General features: G+C 39.9%; 1 protein-coding gene across 9 annotated transcripts in view; it reads right to left on the bottom strand.

The window, feature by feature from the left end:
* OTOA (otoancorin) overlaps nucleotides 1–21,020 on the bottom strand; it is a 40,900-nt gene that overhangs the window by 6,651 nt on the left and 13,229 nt on the right. For 7 of the 9 annotated variants that reach the window (XM_027778958.2, XM_027778970.2, XM_027778979.2 and 4 more), the window contains 13 exons: nucleotides 19,050–19,173; nucleotides 18,451–18,666; nucleotides 17,864–18,031; nucleotides 17,408–17,548; nucleotides 16,777–16,832; nucleotides 16,297–16,414; nucleotides 15,698–15,771; nucleotides 14,033–14,168; nucleotides 12,499–12,689; nucleotides 10,289–10,382; nucleotides 9,017–9,146; nucleotides 5,324–5,511; nucleotides 1,153–1,308 (listed from right to left, as the gene is read on the bottom strand). In XM_027778958.2, the coding sequence (XP_027634759.1) occupies nucleotides 1,153–1,308; nucleotides 5,324–5,511; nucleotides 9,017–9,146; nucleotides 10,289–10,382; nucleotides 12,499–12,689; nucleotides 14,033–14,168; nucleotides 15,698–15,771; nucleotides 16,297–16,414; nucleotides 16,777–16,832; nucleotides 17,408–17,548; nucleotides 17,864–18,031; nucleotides 18,451–18,666; nucleotides 19,050–19,173 (1,792 nt within the window). The remainder of the gene's footprint in view (nucleotides 1–1,152; nucleotides 1,309–5,323; nucleotides 5,512–9,016; nucleotides 9,147–10,288; nucleotides 10,383–12,498; nucleotides 12,690–14,032; nucleotides 14,169–15,697; nucleotides 15,772–16,296; nucleotides 16,415–16,776; nucleotides 16,833–17,407; nucleotides 17,549–17,863; nucleotides 18,032–18,450; nucleotides 18,667–19,049; nucleotides 19,174–21,020) is intronic. The other 2 variants (XM_027778975.2, XM_027778983.2) reach the window with 2 other exon arrangements.

The raw sequence follows: 21,020 nt of genomic DNA, 5'->3' as shown, positions 1-21,020 counted from the left end.
CGTTGAGTTGTCTAGCAAAACTGACCAATTAAATTAAATTACTAAAAGACAACATAAATTACTCAAGGGAATCAATATAAATTTTTTGGTTTTTCTAGTAGTCAGGTTGTCTTGTCTTATTTGTCGTAGACAGGTGGTGACCTGTGTTTAGGATTAGTTTTCAGATATGAGTAGGATGTTAGTATCAGAATGCCTTCGCAAGACTAAGTCATTTAGGATGGTGCTCATCCTAAACTAACCATTTAAAACCTGTGTGTCTAGCCTCAGCCTGCCACCAAGGCATCCTCCAAAGGGTTTCACACAAAGTGAAAGAAACAAGCATCTTCCAAGATTTCCTAATCTATCCACAACTCCGAGCCTCAAATGACTAGCTTAAACTACCCACCTAATTTTTAGACAACTTAAGTTAGGTAGGCAGGATGAATCTCTTTTAACTATTCTTACTGACAGCAGGAAGCCTCAAAAGCCAACTAGCACTGTATAAAAGCCTCTCAAGTGCTTCCTTCTGACGGTGCTCTTCAGAACAAGAAACTATTAAACAGATTTATGATATTCTGCCAAAGCTGGCTGCCACCACGACAGCATCTGTGCAGCCGAGGAGTCCTGATGGTATGGGTCACAAAGTCAGAAACATGCTGCCATCTGCATACACAAATAGAAGCTTTTAACTCTTATTATGAAAATCCCATTGACATAACTAGAAGTTAGTCAAGGGAAGCAAGTTGAGAGGAGCATATCTGCTAATAACTTAGGCTTCTAGGGCAATGGATGCTGGGTTGTGGGGCACACTACCTCATCAGTGAGCGCTCTTAGTTAGGAAGGGCTAGTATCTCCTAGCAGTAGTGTTTATTCTGGGGCCAGTGTGAGAGGAGCTGCTGACCTCTTTCTACTACTTAGTGGGCAAGTGCTAAAGAATACACCCATCACCACCACAATTAACAGTGATTGATGTCCTCTTGGCCACCTCAACAGAAAAAGCCAGCAGCCAGGCAGACAGCAGTGCTGACCTACCTGCCCACTTTCCCCAGGGTCACAGCCACAGACAAGCAGCAGGGAGTAGTGTGGATTGCTGCATCTGCTTCCTAGGTGATTCCAGGAGTTCAGTCCCGAAGGGTGTGAATCCAGAACCTTTCACCAGGAGCACACACTTACCTGGGTAACAGTCCATCCTGTTTGCTGACTAAGGACAGAAATGGTGTCGACAGAATGTAAATCCAGCTCTTCGATTTCATGTTCGGTGAGTGCCAGAGCAATGCGGCCCAGAGAAACAATATGATAACTCTTCCAGCCTGCCAGCGATCCCCAAACCTTTAGAAGAAATTCATTAATGTTCGTTAGATCATTATGAATCTACCTCTATATACACCATTCTCAAACCCCTTGCTTTTAAAAGTCCCAATACTCAAAGTATGCCCTTTTAAACACAAAAGGTAGAACTTGGGTATTGTGAAGGTTTTCAAGGTTCTGCACTAATAACCGTTAGTTTACCTGAAAGTGCTGCAATTTTTACAGCTTGAGATTGTTGCTAAGTCAGCACAGGGACTGCTGGAAGTGTTGTTGTAGGAGCAAGTACCACTAAAACCAATAAAAATGCAAATCTGGGCTGAGATCCACACTGTTACACTGCTACCACAACAGCAGCACCTGGACTACCCAGGCTTCTACACCAGCTGCAATCACTGCAGTGGTGACTTTAAATTGCTTTTGTGACCAGTCATGCTGGCCCAGTCATGGACAAGGAAAACAGAAATCAAAGTAGGGAATCAGGTAATACAGACAATAGCCAGTTCCTAAAGTACTGATCTCTAGTTTGTGCACGTACAATATTAAAAAAACCTCATATAATCATTTAAATGTGTTTGTACACAGTTAAATATGTAAAGCTCTGTAAAAATCAGTACCAATGTATTTCAACTGACATGTTCCACTGCTTTTAATTTTATCTGAGATATAGTAACAGTGATCCAAAAGCTGTCACAGATCAGTCCTGAGAAAATTGTGATTTCAGGAAAAGGTCTGCCTGAATGAAGAGTAACAAAAGTCCATCAAAAGCTGAATTTGCAGAGGCTAGAACTGTCAATTACATTCAGCTGGAAATGACAGAAGGCAGTAGTCAGCGGTCAGTATCTCTCAAGATATGGCCCGTTGTCTTTACAGAAAAAAAAAGACACTGCGTTTTGGCTCGAGGAAATGACTTGAACAATACAGGCATACATTAAAAAAGAAAAAAAAAAGCTCCCTTTAAAGGCAGCATGTATTCAGCAATTTTGCTTTATGTCAGTCAATAAATGACAGTTTTCTAGTACACGATTGTGCTGCTATCTCCACACATAAAATTAAAACAAAAAGCCCAGTCCTGGGCTAAGCTGATCATTCATGCTGTCTGATTCATGGAAATACTCATTCCATTTTCAGGATAGCTACAATTTAACTTCTGTTCAAAAAATTAGAAAGGTCAAAGCTAGTAAGGACTTGCTGATGAAGTATCTCTGCAGTTGCCTACTAAATAGTGTTGGCATCTTCAGATACATACGAAGCTGTACAACTTGCATAAAATAAAGGGCCAGATATCTAGAATAAGATATTCCTTACACAGAGTTGCAGACTACCTGCTGTTCATACCAATGTGCACATCCAACACGGAGCGGCCTCAGGACTGCCAAGGCGCTCTTCTCAACTGTGACCCTCAGGTTAAGGATTTGTTTAAGAGATGCTTTGCTGCATTTGTACCCCCTGACTGAGTTTCCACAGGATCTTTTATGTTGGTTTTACAATGTCATAAAGAAACAGAAAAAGAGTCTAAGCCTGGGAAATTTCAATCTTTTCCAAAGAAAATAGATAGTAAAAAGCATTAGCCCAATTTTAAAGCTCTTAATTCTCTAGCTTAACAGATACATGAAACACATGGAGTTAAAAATGTGTGTCTGATCTAGGTCATAAACTACAGAATTTGAAGTACTTCATAAACAGTATTATCTGACAGTGCTGGATGAAATCTCAGCCATCATGATATAAATTAACACAACACATGAAACTGAAACACTCCTTTGTCCTCATTCACCTAGAGACTACAGATCCGTACATCTGTTACTATCACAGAGCTTGGAAACCTTCCACTTACAAGTGAGCTAAGCTTCTTACTTTCATTAAGACACAATCTGATAACTAGACTTTCTGAATTAGTTTGGGACCACGAGTAGTACGCAGTTTCTTTTAGGGGAAATCAATCAAGTTAGGAGAAATTAAAGCTAGCTTAATCAAACCTTTAATCACAGATGCCCTTTAGCTTACAATATAGCAGCATATTATGCATAAAATGTCAAAGATCTGCCTGTACAGTCTGATTTCTCATGCTTCACGTTCAGTGTAACACCATGTTGTATTTTGCAAATTAATATATAGGAAGTCTGTCTTTGTCTAGGAGTAATCAATCTTACAACACTCACACGGACAGAATATACTTCTGTTCAGAACACTACAGATCTGTGTATCTTCAAACTGAACATAGCTGGGATATGAGTGTACTAACCTTGTTGGCAATTTCACTACAACAGATACCACTCCGTAAGTATACCATTATGTTGCACTGCTGTAAAATATTTCAGTTCCCACTATTTCAGACAAGCACTGGATTTAATTTCTTCTAGGATTTTTCTTTTTTTCCCCTTTTCCTACCCACATGTCTGTGCTGACAGAGAAAAGCTGTCTTGAGAAGAATGCATTTGATGCAGTGGGCTGTTGTCCTACTGCAACAAGGCAGCAGAGACAGAATTGCAGAGAGTCACCACCTGCCTTCAGAAATGTGGTTAGTGCCCCTTCTCTTTGAGCACCTGCAATTCAGGCATTTTAAAAGCTGAGCTTCACTGCTAAAACCCACACTGTTGGCCTTATCCACCCAAACATCAGTCAGCTACACCACTTTGTCTGCAGCTGCTGGTTTAAGGAGATGGTGCCCAGGTGTGCCTTGTCCCCTGCTCCTGCTTTCCTCCGAAGGTCACAGGCCTCAGGTCTCCAAGCATCTGCACTCGTACTACTTGCAACCAACTGCCCTTGTAGATGCTTCCTAACCTCATTCTGTCAGAATGAGCTGATGGAGCCTTAAAAGCACTTTTAAAATGTAGGATCATTTTGATGGAACAGGATTACAGAGTTGCTAACTGTGCAGAGATAGAAGCAGATAACCTCCAGCAGATGCTGGTGACTGGAAGCTGAAGACAGGCTGGGGATGGCAGCCTCTTCACCTCTGGGTTTTCTGCAAACAAAACAGCTTGTCTTACTGCACCCTAAGGCTTTTCCCTGCTGAAATGTAAGCATGTAGGGGATGCTACCTGTTCCCTGGCAGTGCCGGCAACCACGAAGCAGCAGCAGGAGGAGGTCACCCCAGGGAGGAGTGCACCACCACCAACAGGGATGGAGCAACGTCCGCCCACTGCTTGGAGCTCACACACCTCGCTGATGCTCTGCCCTAGGCACGGCGTGCTGAACAGCACCCGGCACAGCACTCTGCCCTCAGTATCCTGGCACACAGCCTGCGCTGCAGTGCCAGACAGGGAGAAGCTTTAGTCCCAGCCTCCCACACTGCTGCTGCAGCATGGGCATCACGTATGGGCTGAGCCCAGGGCAGAGACCTCCCCGAGGAGCTCGAGGAGCTGCATTGCTGCACTCTGAAAGAAAGAGGTGCCAGCGGTGCTGCAGGAGTGGTGACGAGACTACAGCCTTGTGCCTGTCCACGAATCTACGGACTGGCAAAGACAAAGGTCGTCTTTCTGCTGTCTTCCCGTAACTTGCACTCACCAGTAACACCCTAGTAAAGACAGACTAAATGCACGCGGGTCTCTTCTCTCCCCAGATTTTCCCACTGATGGGTTTGTCCCTGCCCATGACAAGATGGCAGAAGAACGAGCTTTATTCGGCTAATAACAAGTCTCTTTCAGTCAGTTGAGTTTTACACTGCTGTAAACTATATTTAACATTGATGTAAACAGTTTAACACACTGAGCTTAATTCTCAGCAGGCAAATCAACAGCTGTAGTACTGCTTGCTCATCTTTCATTCATGAAAGAAAAGCAAGGAGCAACTGAAAAGCAATTCAAAAGTAAAAGCACTTAAGTTTTTCAGCTGCTCATAGCTCACAACTACTTGCCTGTTGACTCTAAAGCAAGGGCAATAGAGTATCACCGTCTCACATTATTTTTCCGATAAACAATAGATATTCTTGCAGCAGTAGTGACATTGCCATAGCACAGTTATTTTAGAACTGCATAGTTCAATAACAACAAATCAAATTATGGATTTAATTTTCCTTCACAGACAAGATAGTTACCTGCTTGGCTTTTTCCTTCAAGGCAACAAGCTGGGAGCTGTTAAAACCAGAGACAGTCCCAAGAAGTTCCACATTCTTGTCAAAAGTTTCTGCATCCATGCATTCCAGTTCCTGAACTGACCAAAAGACATTTGCTTCCGCTAATTTAATAATTTCATCTGAAGAAGGAGCTCTGGTTCCCATGCAATCTGGAAAAAAAGTCAGATCGCAAGAGTTTTCTTCAAGGAGACTGAAAATAAGAAAATCAAAGCAATACAGAGATTTAAGAGGGTGACAGACTATTAATTCACTGCAGTCGATGTGATATTGATTAATTATCTTGCAATGGAATAATTTCTTTAAATATTTACATCATTAACATCCTGGATGTAAAACTAGAATTTGCCTGACTTGCAAGAAGTGGGTTATATTCTTTGTCTTCCAAAGGCAGTGCATGCTGGAAAAGAAAAGAGCAGACATGTTTTGGAACAGTTACAATACAGGATGCCACAATAAAACTAAAATCTGAATATGTGTAGTAATAATAAATATCTTGCAAGTTTCTTTACAGTCCAATTCCCTAAAGGCATCAAAACCCAGGCAAGGGCTTATTCTGAGGTAAAACCACTGTTTGTGGTAAGAATCAAATGCAAATCTTTGGGATGACCTTGGTGGAAGTCTCCATATAGCTATGTCATTGTTCACAAAAAGACGTTGCAGCTGAATAAACTTCACGTTTAAACAGCACACGTGTGAATCCAGCTCAACGGGAAAGTAACAGACATGAAAGGTCCTTTTACTCTGAAATACCCTGACAAAGATGTATGACTGGTAAGACTTGCCTGACATTTAAACAAGGTGAAGACAGAAGCTGGATGTGTCAGAGAAACATGGTGCTTGTTCTTTAAGTCCAGCATGTTGTTAAAATGTCAAGATCGAGAGAGGGCTGTTCACTTACAACAGAACTGTTTGGACAGACAAACTCCATTTAAAAATCTTATTTAGGTTCTGGCCCCATGCATGATCAAATGAGACAGCTTCCATTGTGTGTTTTAACACATCTTGGTCTTTGTTGACATAATCTCCAAAATTGATGGAAAGCGGAAATTAGAATCCTAATGTGGTTTCTTACTGCTCTCTCTCCTGTCACTTATTTAGGAAAACCTTATTAAATAATTATCTAAACCAAATAATCCCTACATGTCTTCAGATACGGTCATTACCAGTAAAAAGCAGGAATTTCACAGACGCTGTGCCTGAGCTAAGCTCCCCCAGATAAATAAATTAAAGCGAGGATGTACAAAGTAGATTTGTACTTTGAAAGGAGGCAGAGGAGGGATTTATTTGCATCAAAGGAAGCTGCAGTAGTGGGTAGGACACTGAAAAGATTGAATCTGTTGAGCAAACGAAAATGTTCGGCTTCCACTGTACCAGCTGATGTTCTGCTCTCCATTTACACCGCCCTCTTGTGAAACTGCATTGTTTCACTTTCCCCTGCTACAAAAGGTCAGCTTTTGTCATGCAAATACTACCCATCCAGACACAATGCAGTTCCCTTCCCCAAGTCACGAAAACCTAATATTTTGTGTTCTTGGAAAAAACATTGATTTTATTATTTGTAACACACCAGATACATTGGCGCGATTACAGCGGGAAATGCGCATTAGACTCCTGGCTTTGCTTCCTGTATTTGATGCTACTTCACTCTTCTTTTTGCTATATAATCACATTTAGTTTGATGAAGAACCTATTATATATATAATACATTGTAACATCTCAGTGCTTGAGATAGGCAACTTGAATTCTTTTTCCAGCACTGCCACTGCTTTCTGGTAGCATCTCAAGCACGCGATTCCTGAGTTTTGCCTCCTATGTTCCATCTTGCCTTAAGCACCACCTTTGTTTTTATCTTGATGGAGACACAGATGTTAAGAACTCTGTCAATGGTAATTGTTACTGTTATTAATATTAGCTCACAACTGGACTGTGGGAAATATAAACCACTGGGTTGGTAGTATGAAGAACCCTGGTGTTATTCTAGAGCCATTTTCATATACGCAATTTTCTAGTGATTTACAAACCAGTCATAAAACTTCATTCCTTATTGAAACCACCGTGTGAGTTGTGTGGAGCGGATTAGATTATGCTTGGTAAGAGAACTTCAATATCATGTTTGGACTGCAGAAATATTTCTTAGACTAGCACAAACAGCCCTTCAATTTTTCATCTCCCAGACTCCCCCCCCTAGCTGAGTTCACGCACCCCAAGTGAAGAATGACGAGCCTCCATAGCCTTTGAGTCAAGTTACCCTTTTACAAAGATCATCAGCTTCGCTAGCAGGTTTATATTGCAGTGCAGATGAGACAGCTCTGCATCTGCACTGGACATGAATTAGTCTGATTAGAGAAGTCTTTGGGATTCACTTTGCTCTGGTCCAGAGGCCAAAAAAGTACACATAAGGACACAAGCACACTGAAATACCTGATGCTGAACCTTTAGTCCTGTGGCCCATGTCTAAAGAAATATGATTTATGATCTGGTGGTTTACTTGTTCAAGGAGGAGTGAACTCCATACATACAGATGGACTAATACTCTGCTATTACACCAGCTGGATTCTGCTTTTTTAGAGCATGATAATTCTGTAATGACTCCTCTGATCAACAGAGGTCATGTTTTTTTTCAGGCTACGCAAAAATACAACTGTAGAACACCCTCTGTCTGTCTCTGTATAAGAATACAGCACTATCACAAGCAAATTCATTTCCAGAGACACACAGCTGTCATTCAGAGTTGCTGTTATACAAGCAGATGGATTTCCATGGTGGCTCAAGGTTTGCCGGGAGCTTGGACCTGTATTCTGTTAGGCAGAGAACCAATGGGGAGATTTTCAAAGATGTAAAGGCAGACAATATCAAACTCCTTGAAATTATTGTCGGGGTCTAAACTCCCATTAATGCTTTCCAAAACTCTGCCCCACAGCAGTGTTGTGTTCCACAGCACAGGATGGCATATCTTAAAAATTCTGCCTGGGTGAATTTCAAGTAAAAGAAAGAATACAGTTATTGTAATAATAGAATATAGTCCAAGTATGTACCTCATACAAAAGAAAATGATCCATTTGTCACCAGAGGTTGTAATAGTTAGTTTGGTTGCTAATTAAAATACCTTTTAGATTGTAACAAACTTTGTCCATTTGGACAGACAAAACACAGTGCCATCGACTTCAGATTTAAGAACAGCCAAATCAACATATGCTCATGTCTGGCAAAGGATTAACTATGCACAATCTTTTGGCATGACAGCAGCTTGTCACCTTCACAGGTTTTTAATTCAAGGATTTTCACTAATATTACAAAGAAAAGTAAAAATAAACAAAAAGTAAAAATAAAAACATCTAATTCAAATAATTTGTCTTTTTCCTTTATGCATTCAGGAATGTTCCAGGAGATGCTTAACCATGCAGTTCTGTAATGAAATTGTTTCAGCATTGGTCAATGCATAAGACAACTACAGGCAACAGAATGAAGACTCACTGTTTTTGCTAAAAGTCTGAAGCTCTAAAGTTACTCAGTGCTTCACTTTTTATTGTTTGGCTTCTCAGAATGTATTTGATGACAAGGTGAAACAAAAAGTGTGTTTGAACTGCACCATCACAGCCCAAATTGACACCATTCTAAATGCCGCACTTTACAGATACCAGGTGCAATACTGACCAGGTCTGGTGAGAGATGATTCAGTGTCGGCAGTGGCATTGGAGACAGATTCAAAAACAGTTGACAGAAGATCTTCAGATGAAGAAATTGGTCCTATTGTCTTTGCTATTTGTAAAATGGTACCTGGGAACTTCAAAAGGAAAGAAAGAGTAAGTAAGACTTATTTCTCCCTTTTAAAAGAAATCAATTTGCAGAGAAAGACTTGTGCTGACCTCAGCAAAGCAGGGGTTAGTAACAGCTCAGCCTCCTTCCTATTAGTGCAGATGTTCAGGAGAGTAAATTGGCTGCTACTGAAAGGTCAACAGTATACGTTTTGGGGGGGAAAAATTTAGAAACAAAGCAAATTCTGTGCGATTCTCTCTCTTGTATGCCCTCTCAGCTTCTGGCAACACCTGAGCGCTGCCTGACTGGAATCTGTCCAGACCCTCCTGTAGCAATGAGTTCCACCATTTTACTATGCACAGTACAGAAAGTACCTTATTTTGTTTATCTTAAATTTGCCAGATAAGTGTAAGAATTGAGGATAGAAACCCAATTAAATTATGAAAAATAACTTTAACCTGTTCACCCTTTTCAGGCTTTTTGACCCCTCTCCTCCACCTTGCTAGACACCTTCATTTCAGTTGAGTCCTATACTATATGGTCAATTATGAGAATTATCTCCTGAGGAAAAGCTGCTGACTGGGCTCACATATTTCTGCTGAAGAATGAAATCCTCATTCCAGTATAGATTACTCCTATACATAAAAATTACAAGATTATAAGAACTAAAGAGGGCAAAGAAACTACAAAGTGCAATGCTGAGGCTATCAGTTATTGTTATGTGTGCTATGCTGCCCCTAGGGCAAAGGGCCACATGAGTAAATGAAAATGTGATCAGTATGATCCCGTTATTAACAAGATAAGAAACATACTTTTATGGTTAGAAGGCAGGGGAATGGAGGAAACAACACTGCAAGGTGTAAAGTACTAAAAATGTTTTGAGTCTGCGTCACTATAAACGCACTGTTTTTTTTATCTAGGTGACAATGTACAATTATCATTGTGTATGTGAAAATAAATTGCTTATACTACCATTACTTTCAAGAAGAAATCTCAAGACATTATGATGGAGTCAAGAATGTGTGAAACATTAACCCATGGTTCCCTGCCAAGAGAATTATTTACCTTGTTTAGCATTCAGGTTACATAATTTAGACCGCGTTATGATATTCACAAATCCAAATTCTAACATTACCTTTTACAAATTAAAAAATTATAATAAAAGCATACCTTTTCAGCAAGGGCATTTAATTCTGCTTTTGACAGCAGAGCTATGAATGGTCCAACATCTAATGTTGTTTCAGCTGTCCAGTCGTTTGGGGAGCTGAAGAAATAATTCAGAAAATTGTATTAATGAGGAATGTTTGCAATCAAAATTATACTAAATACTAAAATTTCACAGGTTTTCTTATACTGTATCATATAGAAAACACATTTCTATGCCAATGTGATGATTTATGCTTGTTAACATCAGATTGCATTTTCTCATCTCTCTGTATAGGGCATTAGTGGAATTCTCAATATATTCACAAAAAGCCTTCAAATATTGTGGTAATAGGACTCTCTCCCTCAATAGTATTCTTAGCATTACAGCATTAAGCGAGGAGAAATAATTCTTTTTTAAGAAGAAAATTTACCATTTTCTATCAGGTTCATACAGCAACATAACCTGCAAGATTATATCAAAAGAGAAGTAGAAACCTCATAACCAAAATCAAACCCATTCTTTTTACAGGAATCTTATCCTAAGGACCAATGTTTTGTCCTTATATACCAATGATACTTCAAGCACGCAATACTTGCCCATACTTGCTTATAAAAAAAATCCCACCCTCCTCTATTCTAATGCTTAACTACTCGCAGTGGCACAGGGGCTGTTTTTGATTAGTGTTGGGCAACTGTAACCTTCCCTGATGTCAGCAGCAGCTATGGGTGGTCAACATTTCTGAGTAACAGGTCCATGCACACTTAGGAGAAGTGGACAGTTTTCCCCTCATTCTGAAACTCAGCAACTTCGGGAAGTAACTCGGTGTGCCACCAGTCTGCTGCTAATGCTGCCTTTTAAAATTAAGGGACAGAAACACGAATCTCAGGTGATGGAACAGAAGATTTCAATCCATACCTTATTAGCTCCCTGGTTTTACTGTCTGCTATTTCATTCATCTGCAACATCAAGAGGTATGGAAGGCAGATCAAACACCTTGGAGAGCCACATCTAATGACACCTATGCCACTGCTGTTGCTGTATGAGAAATCAATTCTATGACAGGTACCATCTCTCTTGAAATAACACGCTAAAATTATTTATGTGTCTTAAAAATGAAGTTCAGGTTCAGTTCTGAGTGGTGCTGGGTTTCAAAATGCATGTAGCTTAGCTTTGTGCAGGTTTGGCCTATTTGTTTTATACAAATCTGACAAACATCAGCCAACCCAGCTGGTGGTTGACTTAAAACACTTGGGTAAGTGATTTTCAGCCTGCAAGAGCCAGAAGAAGATGGTAGTAAGAAATCTGTTACTCGTGCATGTTCTCACAGAAAACTTTATTTGGTTTGTTGCTGCACTACGAGGATGTTTGACTAGACAAATATTTTCTAAATAAAATATATTTTTTAGCACAGCGTGTCACAATTCAATAAAATGGATCTGCGTCAAGATTAACGTAGGGATGGGATCTGGTGAAAATATAGCTGTTCCATTACTAGAAAAATACTGACTAGGAGGAAGCTGAATGAGCAACTAAAATGATCAAGTGACAGACTTTGGGGCTGAAGGGACGGATGGTTAGAAGCCACGCATTCTGTCTCCCTTTTCAAATGCAAGATACTTCTAAAGAGACAATGCCGAGAGAAACAGTATATTCTTGCCAGAGAGAGGATGGCTCTGTTCTTTGCATGACTGATACAGCAGTGTGGTTCCAACCAGCCTCCTGAACTGACTCATTAATGACATCTAACACGCCGTCTGCTTTGTTCTTTCAGTTGGTTGAACTTTATATCTTTCTGCTTCTTCTCTAGCTGTCTCCCATTACAACCGGTGCTTGCAGTCCTCTTTATTTCTCTCCTCACACCAGCACACTGAGTATCCCACTTCCATTTTCCCATTCTTTGTATTCCTGCACCATTTTTTGCCTCTAACACCCTTTCTCTTGCTATGCCAGAGAGTCTGTTTGCCTGCCCCTCCTCTTAACATTATATTTTCTCACCTTTTCCTCTGGGAATTAAGTCATGCAGGGTGTCCCTGGGGATGTATTTTGTTCTGCAGTTATCACGTTACTCACAAGAACAGAAATGTCATTCTAGTGGACAGAGACCCCAAGCTTGGGCAGTGATAGAAGTTGTTTTGTGTTGTTTTCATTGAAGTTCTATCTGGGCAAAGCAAACGGTTGGTATTTGCATGGTTTAACCCTCAGCATAAGCAAGGTGGTATATCTAATATCTTACCCATATAACTCAAGGAGTTTGTATTTAATTTCAGTCTTCTGCTCGTGGCTGAGCTCTTGGCAGAGTTTGAATTGATGAAGGGCTGTTGCCATTGCCTTCAGGGACATTCTGTCGTGCAGAAAGTCTGGAGGTAAGTGGCAGATTAGATTTCCAAGTAGGTCAACATCATATTCATCAGCAACAGAGCCGTTCTGAAACAAGAAGCATTTACCTTGTTGGCAGAGCTCATCTTGGCTCTTGCCCTCTATCACTCAACTGCACCACAACACATTTAAGCTCTGTGACCCTTTAAGGAACAAAGAGACAACAGTTTGCACTGGCAACCTAATCTATGATTTCTGCTGAGACTGCTTCATAATTTTTCTTTTACCGATGCAACTGGTGATATCTAACAAACACTTGTCGGAGCTTTCAGTGTATTCTTTATTCCATATTGAAGCACACATAAAAAATTAGTTAAAACTAAATCTCCTGCCACAATCTCCACCTGCAGAGGTGGTGCAGTTCTGCCTGGCAGCAGAGCCCTCACATGGCCCCTTGTGACAAAGGGGCCACAAGCTCTTGCTGTCAGAAGGCTTAGCTCTAGGGGTTTCTCAAGCAGCTGCCAAAACACAAGGGATTATACAGCTGGTTAATATGTATAAGGACATGAATATTTGCAGCTACATCAAAGAACAAGTTCCACCTAAAAACTGGTGTGACTGCTGCAGCTCCTAGACAGCAGCAGTCACAAAATCCTGCTGGTACCACCACCTCTCCCATAGAGCCTCCTGTGCCACGCGCAGCTCTACAGGACTAGCAACACTTGGAGCAGGGGAGAACAACTCCAGGTGCAAATGGGTCAGCTCCAGGCTGTCCCAGCCAGTTCACCATGGTCAGTAATGCCATTTCATAAGAACACTTCGTAACATGCATGGAGTCAAGGAAAATTCTTAAGGAAGCTATAAAAAGGTTTCCTTAAGCAGGGAACAATAAAACTGAAACAGTACACAAAAAACTCATAAGAATACAGATGGGTAAGTCAAGACCTTATGTAGGTGGTGACTGATATTACTGGACAAAACGCAGTGCAGCAATACGTATGTGTATAACAGAACCACAGAACAGCTAAGTTTGGAAGAGACCGCTGGAGGTTGCCTAGTCCACCCCCTCTGCTCAAAGCAGGTCAGCTACACCAGGTTGCTTGGGGCCTTGACACTAAGCTTATCGGAGCTAGGTGATAGTCTAAATAAGAAATCATCACGCTGTGTGTTGCCTTTTGGGCTCTCAGCATCCACCAGCTACAGTTTCAGCACACAACCACAGAGCAGGAGAGCCTGTGTATCAGGTTGCTGTCTCTACACAGGAGACCATGGGCGTGTGTGTGGACCAGACAGTACAAGTAGGCAGGATAACTTTGTGATGCACCACATTACAATACAGGGAGAGAAAACCAATCAACCACTTCACTCAGTTTGGAATTGTCAGTGGCTAGTTACAGATTACTGTTTCTGCAGTTCCCCCTCCCCTGCTGACCCCTCCCAGCTATACCTACCAAGCACTCCTGTACTTTTTGCAGGACAGCGTTCTTTTTGTGAAGGCTTGGATTGAAAAGGTCCATCTCAATCTTCCCCAGACTTCCAATGAAAGGGACACACAAAGGGCCTGAAACATACTCCAGGTACTCAGTCCTGCAGAAAGAATTTAAACAGTGTCAGAATATAAACCTGATCTTCATACATGCATAACCACACCCATAAAATCTATGATGACAGAAGAATTTAAAGACAAGTCTGGATCTGAAAAATTATAAATTGGCCAGGCCAGAAAAGTTGCAATTAATACACACTTTAACTTACATCTTCTTCCAGTTCATCAGCACATGAACTTTACTTCAAAAAGTGGCTGAGGGTTATAAATAGCTGCAAGCAGATGGAAGTGCTCTGAGATGCTTTAACACTGTATGAAACAAGACTGTCAACAGTTTACAAACTTTTCCCCTTCCTCCTTTTATTTAGGAATAATTCTGTGATGAGTGAAGACGCGGTGGGTGGGTTAAGGACAAGAAGTAGTTTTAAAGTAGGCCTCCTTTTTATCAAAGTCCAAGAAGGCTTGCCATATTAAACAAAATGCTGTTCTTCTCCACCCAGAGCAGCAGGCAGCCGTTGCATGTAAAGCCGTATCCCACAGCTGCGCCAGCCCAGCCTTACCAGGGTTTGTAGGCAAGAGCACCAGTGACTTCTGATGACCCTCAACAAGCAACATGCAACTGTTGGCCAAACAACTTGGTGCTGTAGCATGTAGAAAGCCTTGCATTAAAGCCTTTCTATTATTATTTCATTGCTTTTTAAAGAGAGTAATGCCTTTTCAAATGGAATTCTTCCATTTTCTTACTTCTTTTCAATTAAAAATATTTCAGGAAAATGATAGTTCTCGTTCCCTTTTATCCCTTTAAGCACGTAGGAAGAAAGAAATGTTAAGAAAAAGAGGAATGAACAATTTGTACAATTCAGGAGTTCCTATTAAGGTACAATTATTTTTTTTTTTTTAAGGAAAAAAGGCGTCACTGAATATTACTTGGCTATTTACATAATGCAAAGTTTTTCTAACTTACAAAAATGTCTTTAAACACACTGAAATATTTTTAAGCATACAGAGCAGTATGCTTGGGAGGTACCCAATGGCTTTGTCTTACATATCCACTCTCAAAAAAATTCCTAAAAAAATAAACAAACCAAGTCTCACAACCTAGAGGGGGGGAACTCCAAAACAATCAAGAAACAAACAAACCAAAACAAACTAGCAAAACCTACATTTATGTTAGTTTTTTGATTCTGAACATGTTTAAGAAAGCCCAATGAACTAACACCTTTATTTTAGCAGACATCAGCAACAGTATAAGCAGCAACACTTCAAGCTTTTTCATTGCTGCCACACCACCACACTGTGATTCAGTGTGCGCACAGAGTGCTTCGAGGGGGACTGATTTCAAGGATGAAAAGGAATCCACAATTGTGATAAAAATGGGCTATATTAAAAGACACCAAGTATTACCAGCTTTCACTTGACACAGATTTTGGCTACAGTTAGCAACCACTTTTTATAAATTATGGATCACCAGTTTTCTTAGCATTGAAGAGATTATTAAAGAAGTGCTCTCAGGACTACTCAACGTACTGCTATGAATGCAGTAACATAAAGTAGTTAAGATGTAACTCACGGAAGCACCAGTAAGAGGAAAGGAGGAATAGATGCATTGGAGACTTTCCAAAACTTCCAAGCCAAACAATTAACCTAAAACCAACAAAAATTCAAGATCATAAACATTTAGAAATTTTGAGGAAGAATGAAAATTTAGTTTGTTTATTACAGCTTATAGTTTAGTATATACAAAACTGCATATTATCTCTTTAGAGAGCATTTTTCTTTGGTTTTCTTTTTTGGTTTTTTTTTAAAGTAGTTTAGAGCTTTCTTTTTGTAGACATTAGAGAAGAAGCATCCTATATTTGGGTGCATGAGAGCATTTGTATGGTTTTGAAACTTATATATACATTTCCAAACAGATTACTCATGAATTAGCAAGTTAGAAGGACTGTAGGAATTTCTTGCAGTTTGTAAGTGACAAATTAGGTTGTCAAAATGAAGTATGATAACAGACAAATTCACACCTAAAAGACTTAAATAAAGTATCTTAACAGACATGTTCACATACAAAAGATTTTGAAAAAATAAAAACAGAATTAACCAAATTTTAATTTAACTACAATTTAGATATTGGGTAGTTATATTTATGGACACAAAGTCTTCTTTTAGTTTTACCTGATATGGAGAAAGCAGATGAAGATTCATTTCAAAGAATTTAAAGTTGTTTAAAAAAATGTCTGTGCCCATACTTTCAATGACTTGACAAGTTACTCCTTTCACAAGCTGTCCTGTGCTGATAGGAAAAGCAAAGTTCAATCTTTTGAATATTTGAGCAGGATTTAGTCCTTACTCCTCACAACCATGTCCTAAGATACAGTTTCTTGACCACCTCTCCCATTTCTTGTAATTGAAAGTAAAAATGTAATCAAATTGAAAATTAGCCACTGAGCCTTAAAATACCCAAACCTCTGCAATGCTTTGACTCTGATTTTTGATTTGGAGACCCTTTTTAATGAGGAAGGTGAATTATCCTGTGGTATCAAGGAATGAATAAACATAAGAGAGCACAAAATAACCACATACTGTTTACCTCAGAGTTGCTCTCATCACAAAACTAGACTTAAACCCCGTTGCAAGAGAGACTCTCATCCATACCTTAGAAGGTCAACAGGATAGTTTTTCTTAGACAGCAATTCATACAGATACAAAGCCTGAAATAAAACTCACCACATTAAAGTTAAGCTTAGGTAATCCAGTTGGAAGATACAATAACTACTGCAAGGTTTTTGTACACTTAACTCTTATGCACTCTAAAGCCAGCTTGGCCAACCAAAAGGTTTGGCATCCAGTGCTGAATTCCTTCTTCACAAGACAAGACATCACTGTCTGGCATTATGGGATGATGTTAAAGATGTCCACGGCACACAACCACTGAATTCGATTTAGGTTTGAAGGGACCTCTGGATATCACTTGGTCCTCTTTCATCTCTGAACAGTCAAAGGGCCGATTGTACGTGTAAATGTCTACTATACGGTACTGGAAAGCAAGAATGTATGTGGCAGAATTTTGAAGACTTTTAAACAGCATATTAATGCTCCCCTTTCTGCAGCATTGTCTCATAATGCTGCCTAGGCTCTAAATGTCCTCCTGTTGTTTATGTCAAGACACATTTTGGGGCAGTTCCTTCCTTTCACCTATGCTCCTTGAACATACATGTATTACACTTTTCTGATTCTTCCATCATACTAAATTGCAGTGGAATGGGAACTGTATAGCAATTTTTACCTGGCTTCTTCTGAGTTCTTTTTCTTTCATCATTGAAGAATTATATTCAGTCTGCTTCCATAACCCAGAAAGAGATATTTCTTTAAAGAAAGCTCCTTGTATGTCTTTGACTGATGAAGAAAAATCTCCAGATGCAGCTATCTAAAGAGAGGAACAGATAAACACATGGCATTTCAGAACTGATGCTTAGATTTACAGGATTTGCCCTTCTTTCTACTCTGTGTAATATTTTTCTTAAGAGGATAAAGGAAAAACATGTCAGTATTAAAACTGCCATGGAACTAAGCAAGAGAGAGCCTTCAAAATATACTCGGTGTTCAGAAAATAACATTAGAAATATGGACCATCGAGCCAAACCACACGTCTCAGTGACAATATTTTAAATCGTGCTGTGCATATCTGGTTGTTGTGCCCTTGTACAGAAAGAACCTGCTACACCCTCGAGTTCATGATCACCTTCCTGAGGATCCCTTGCTGTTGCGCAGGCGACAAGTCAGATAAGTACTGGGATGTTGTGCCTCGAATAATCTGAGAAAGCTCCTTCGGGTTCATGCTGTAGAATGACTGGGTGCTAATACCAGTTACCAACGCGCCCATTTGACTAACATTATAAAATGATAAGACCTGCAGAGATAACAGCACAAAAAGAAAGTTTTCTGGCTTGTGAACAGTAGACTCATTCAAAAGCAAAAGTTAACAAATAAATCAACACTATTATTTTGAAACTTCAGAGAGGACCCTGATTCCTTCCATTACAATATATTTGAATCTGGGATCTCTGATCATGCAAATTCTGCTTAGGGCAGTGACACAGAAAAAATAATATATACAACTGCCAAATACAAATAGTCATTCTCTCTGTTACTTGAGGATTACTTTGGGAGGTACAGTCTTGGATGGTTTTATTTGATTCAAACAAAATTTTCAGACCACTAAGTACTAAAAAGAAATCTTGTACTAAACTTTTCAAAATCTATGGTTATCGTTAAAAAAAAAAAATCACTTTTAAAAAGAGAAGGTAGGAAAGCTGTTATCAGAGATACCTTTTCATAAGAGAGGTATTTACTGGATAAAATCATAACTTGGCTTTTTGCCCACCCAGAGACTTGGTTTAATGTTGCAATAGCATTATGCACCGCTTTAGGTGACAAAGATTCCAGCTGACTTGAAGTTAGTCCAACCACAGCATCTGACAGAGATCCAACGATATCATTCAATGTCTGGTTTTGCATGGCAGTGTTCAGTAGCTGAGATTTGAGCTAAAGCAAACAAAAAAAGCAGATGGGGGAAAAAAATATCTGCCAAGAGCTAATTTCCATTAGCACCCAAAACTTTAGCTGAAGTTTCTGGAATAGACATTGGCAACCATTTAGTGACCACACACTTCATAAAAATTCAGAAATAGAACCGCAGTTGTGAAAGGAGTATGGAACAGGAGGAAACAGAACAAGAAAAGAATGAGCACTGTAAAAGAAAAAAAACAAAATTGGCTTTTATTCTTTGCATGATATGCTCGAGAACTATTTTCACTTATTTCTTAATCCCAGTCATTTTTCACTCTTTTCTTTCCATATTCAAGAAGAGTCCCTCCTCCCCTGTTTTTAGGATTAAGTTAGGCAAGAAGAGAAAATACTGTACTTACCTTCTGAACCTCAGCCTGGAAACCTCTCAAGTGATTGCACTTAATCATTTGATGAAGTAAAGCCCGGGCCACAGCTGCATCCATCTGTTCCATGTCATCATAAAAGCAAACCAATAAACCCAGCCTATACAGAAGAAATACATTAGCTAACTTCTGGCATAAAAGGTGTCACTCTGAGGAAACAGAAATACAGCATGGTATACCCTACTTGTGCTCAAAACTTGAGTAATTTGTCATTAGTGCCTTAAACTGCAATCTTTACAACTCCACACAGCCTGAAACCGGGGTATGAGACACACGCACTGTTCTCTGTATTCAGCTGAACCTGACCCAGATTGCTTGTGCTGTCAAAAATTTAACTTTCCAGGTTCCATCTGCCCATGGCTGGATTTTCCCAGCTAATGACTTCACTCCCCTTGACAGAATTCGCAGTATAATCTCTGCTTTGAAAAGGGTGGAGAGTTATTAATAGGTTTCTAGAGTGGCTTGCGGAGTTCTTTTCTGGATTGATTGGATGTTTTGAACTCTCAATCCCACTTGGGTTTCACATGCAACGTAACTCATTCATGCGTCAGAGCAGCAGCTAGAGCCTGACACAGCCTCTTTATTGTTTCAGGTTTAAACAAAGCCTGCTGTATTTCACATCAAACATATGACTGGCAAATGGCTGGAGACCTGTCCTGTTCAACACCGGTTAGGAGAAAATGCGTTGAGGTTCACTAGCTCAGCTGTGCCAGCACCGCAGTTTGCAAGGCAGTGTCGTGAACCAGATGTGGAGCTGATTTGTCTTCACAGTACCTGTGCCGTATTATTTAAGACAGCTTTTCCATTAACCTCTGTAAAGCACAACCACAACCATAGCTGGTGGGGAGAAGCAGTCATACCACCAAGGGTAAGCGCCTGCTGTAAGTGTCCTTCTGACTTAACCCCTGCACATATTTACTGTCATTACCTGCAGCCCTGCAAAGAAAGAGGTCTGAACTGTGTATCACTCCCTCTGGACTTTAAACTTTATAGTGACGGTGATTTAATTTGTTTGTATGAAGCCTGAATCAATCCCCTGTCCCTGTGAACTCTCAGCCTTTGTTTTCATAATTTACACAGAACAAGAACCTACAAAGATGTGGCCAAAACCCAGCTTTCCTGCTACACTCTGTTTTTTAGCAATTCAACGATGCAGGCGTAGGCAGAGTCTAGGCAATAATGTCTGGATGTGATTTAAATCAACAGTGGACAACACTGCAGCACTATCACAAACAGTAAAATTCTGCAGCGCAGAAAGGCTTAGCTGTTAGTTCCTCTAGTCCCTCAACAACAACCTGCTTAGCAGTATCACAAAATACTGCTTCAGCAGCCCATCTGAATTCATGGACATCATCAAACTAACATACAAATCAAAGAACATCTATAACAGCATTTTTATAACAAATAATTACTCTCTGATGCATTATTGCATAGCCACCAAGGGCTCTTCATCTCCTTTGGGATTAACACCAATGAATAATACTACTCCTTAAAAGTAAAAGTGCATTTAAATCATCAGTATGGTTAAAATGAGTAATATAAAATAAGTGTGTTGTAAAAATGGAATATATTAAGGATTATGGAGCATGGCATTTCTCTCATCTGTGAGAATGTGACACCTCTCTGGAGTGGTAAAATCATTTTTAAGATTTCTGACATCGAAATTTGGAGTGCGGGCATAATTCTTCTCCCACTTACACCTCCAACAATCAGCAATACTTCACGAAAGTCAGTGAGTTACATTGCAATAATGACAGGAGCTCTGAAGCCATAAAGCATATTCTCCATTAGTTTAAAACTCCAAGGTATCCCCCAAGGAGACTACAAATAACTTCAGACAGTGGTGTCTTGGGACTAAATACATCCATTGACACAACAGTGTAAATGTAAACGTGGAGTACAGCACTCTTGCAGATAGCTCATGTTCACTGTATATTTATGAGTAAG

Source organism: Falco peregrinus, chromosome 5, assembly GCF_023634155.1.
Source record: "Falco peregrinus isolate bFalPer1 chromosome 5, bFalPer1.pri, whole genome shotgun sequence".
NCBI classification, from domain to species: domain Eukaryota; kingdom Metazoa; phylum Chordata; class Aves; order Falconiformes; family Falconidae; genus Falco; species Falco peregrinus.
Note: the sequence above shows the minus strand (reverse complement) of the source record. Positions and strands in the feature narration are given on the sequence as shown.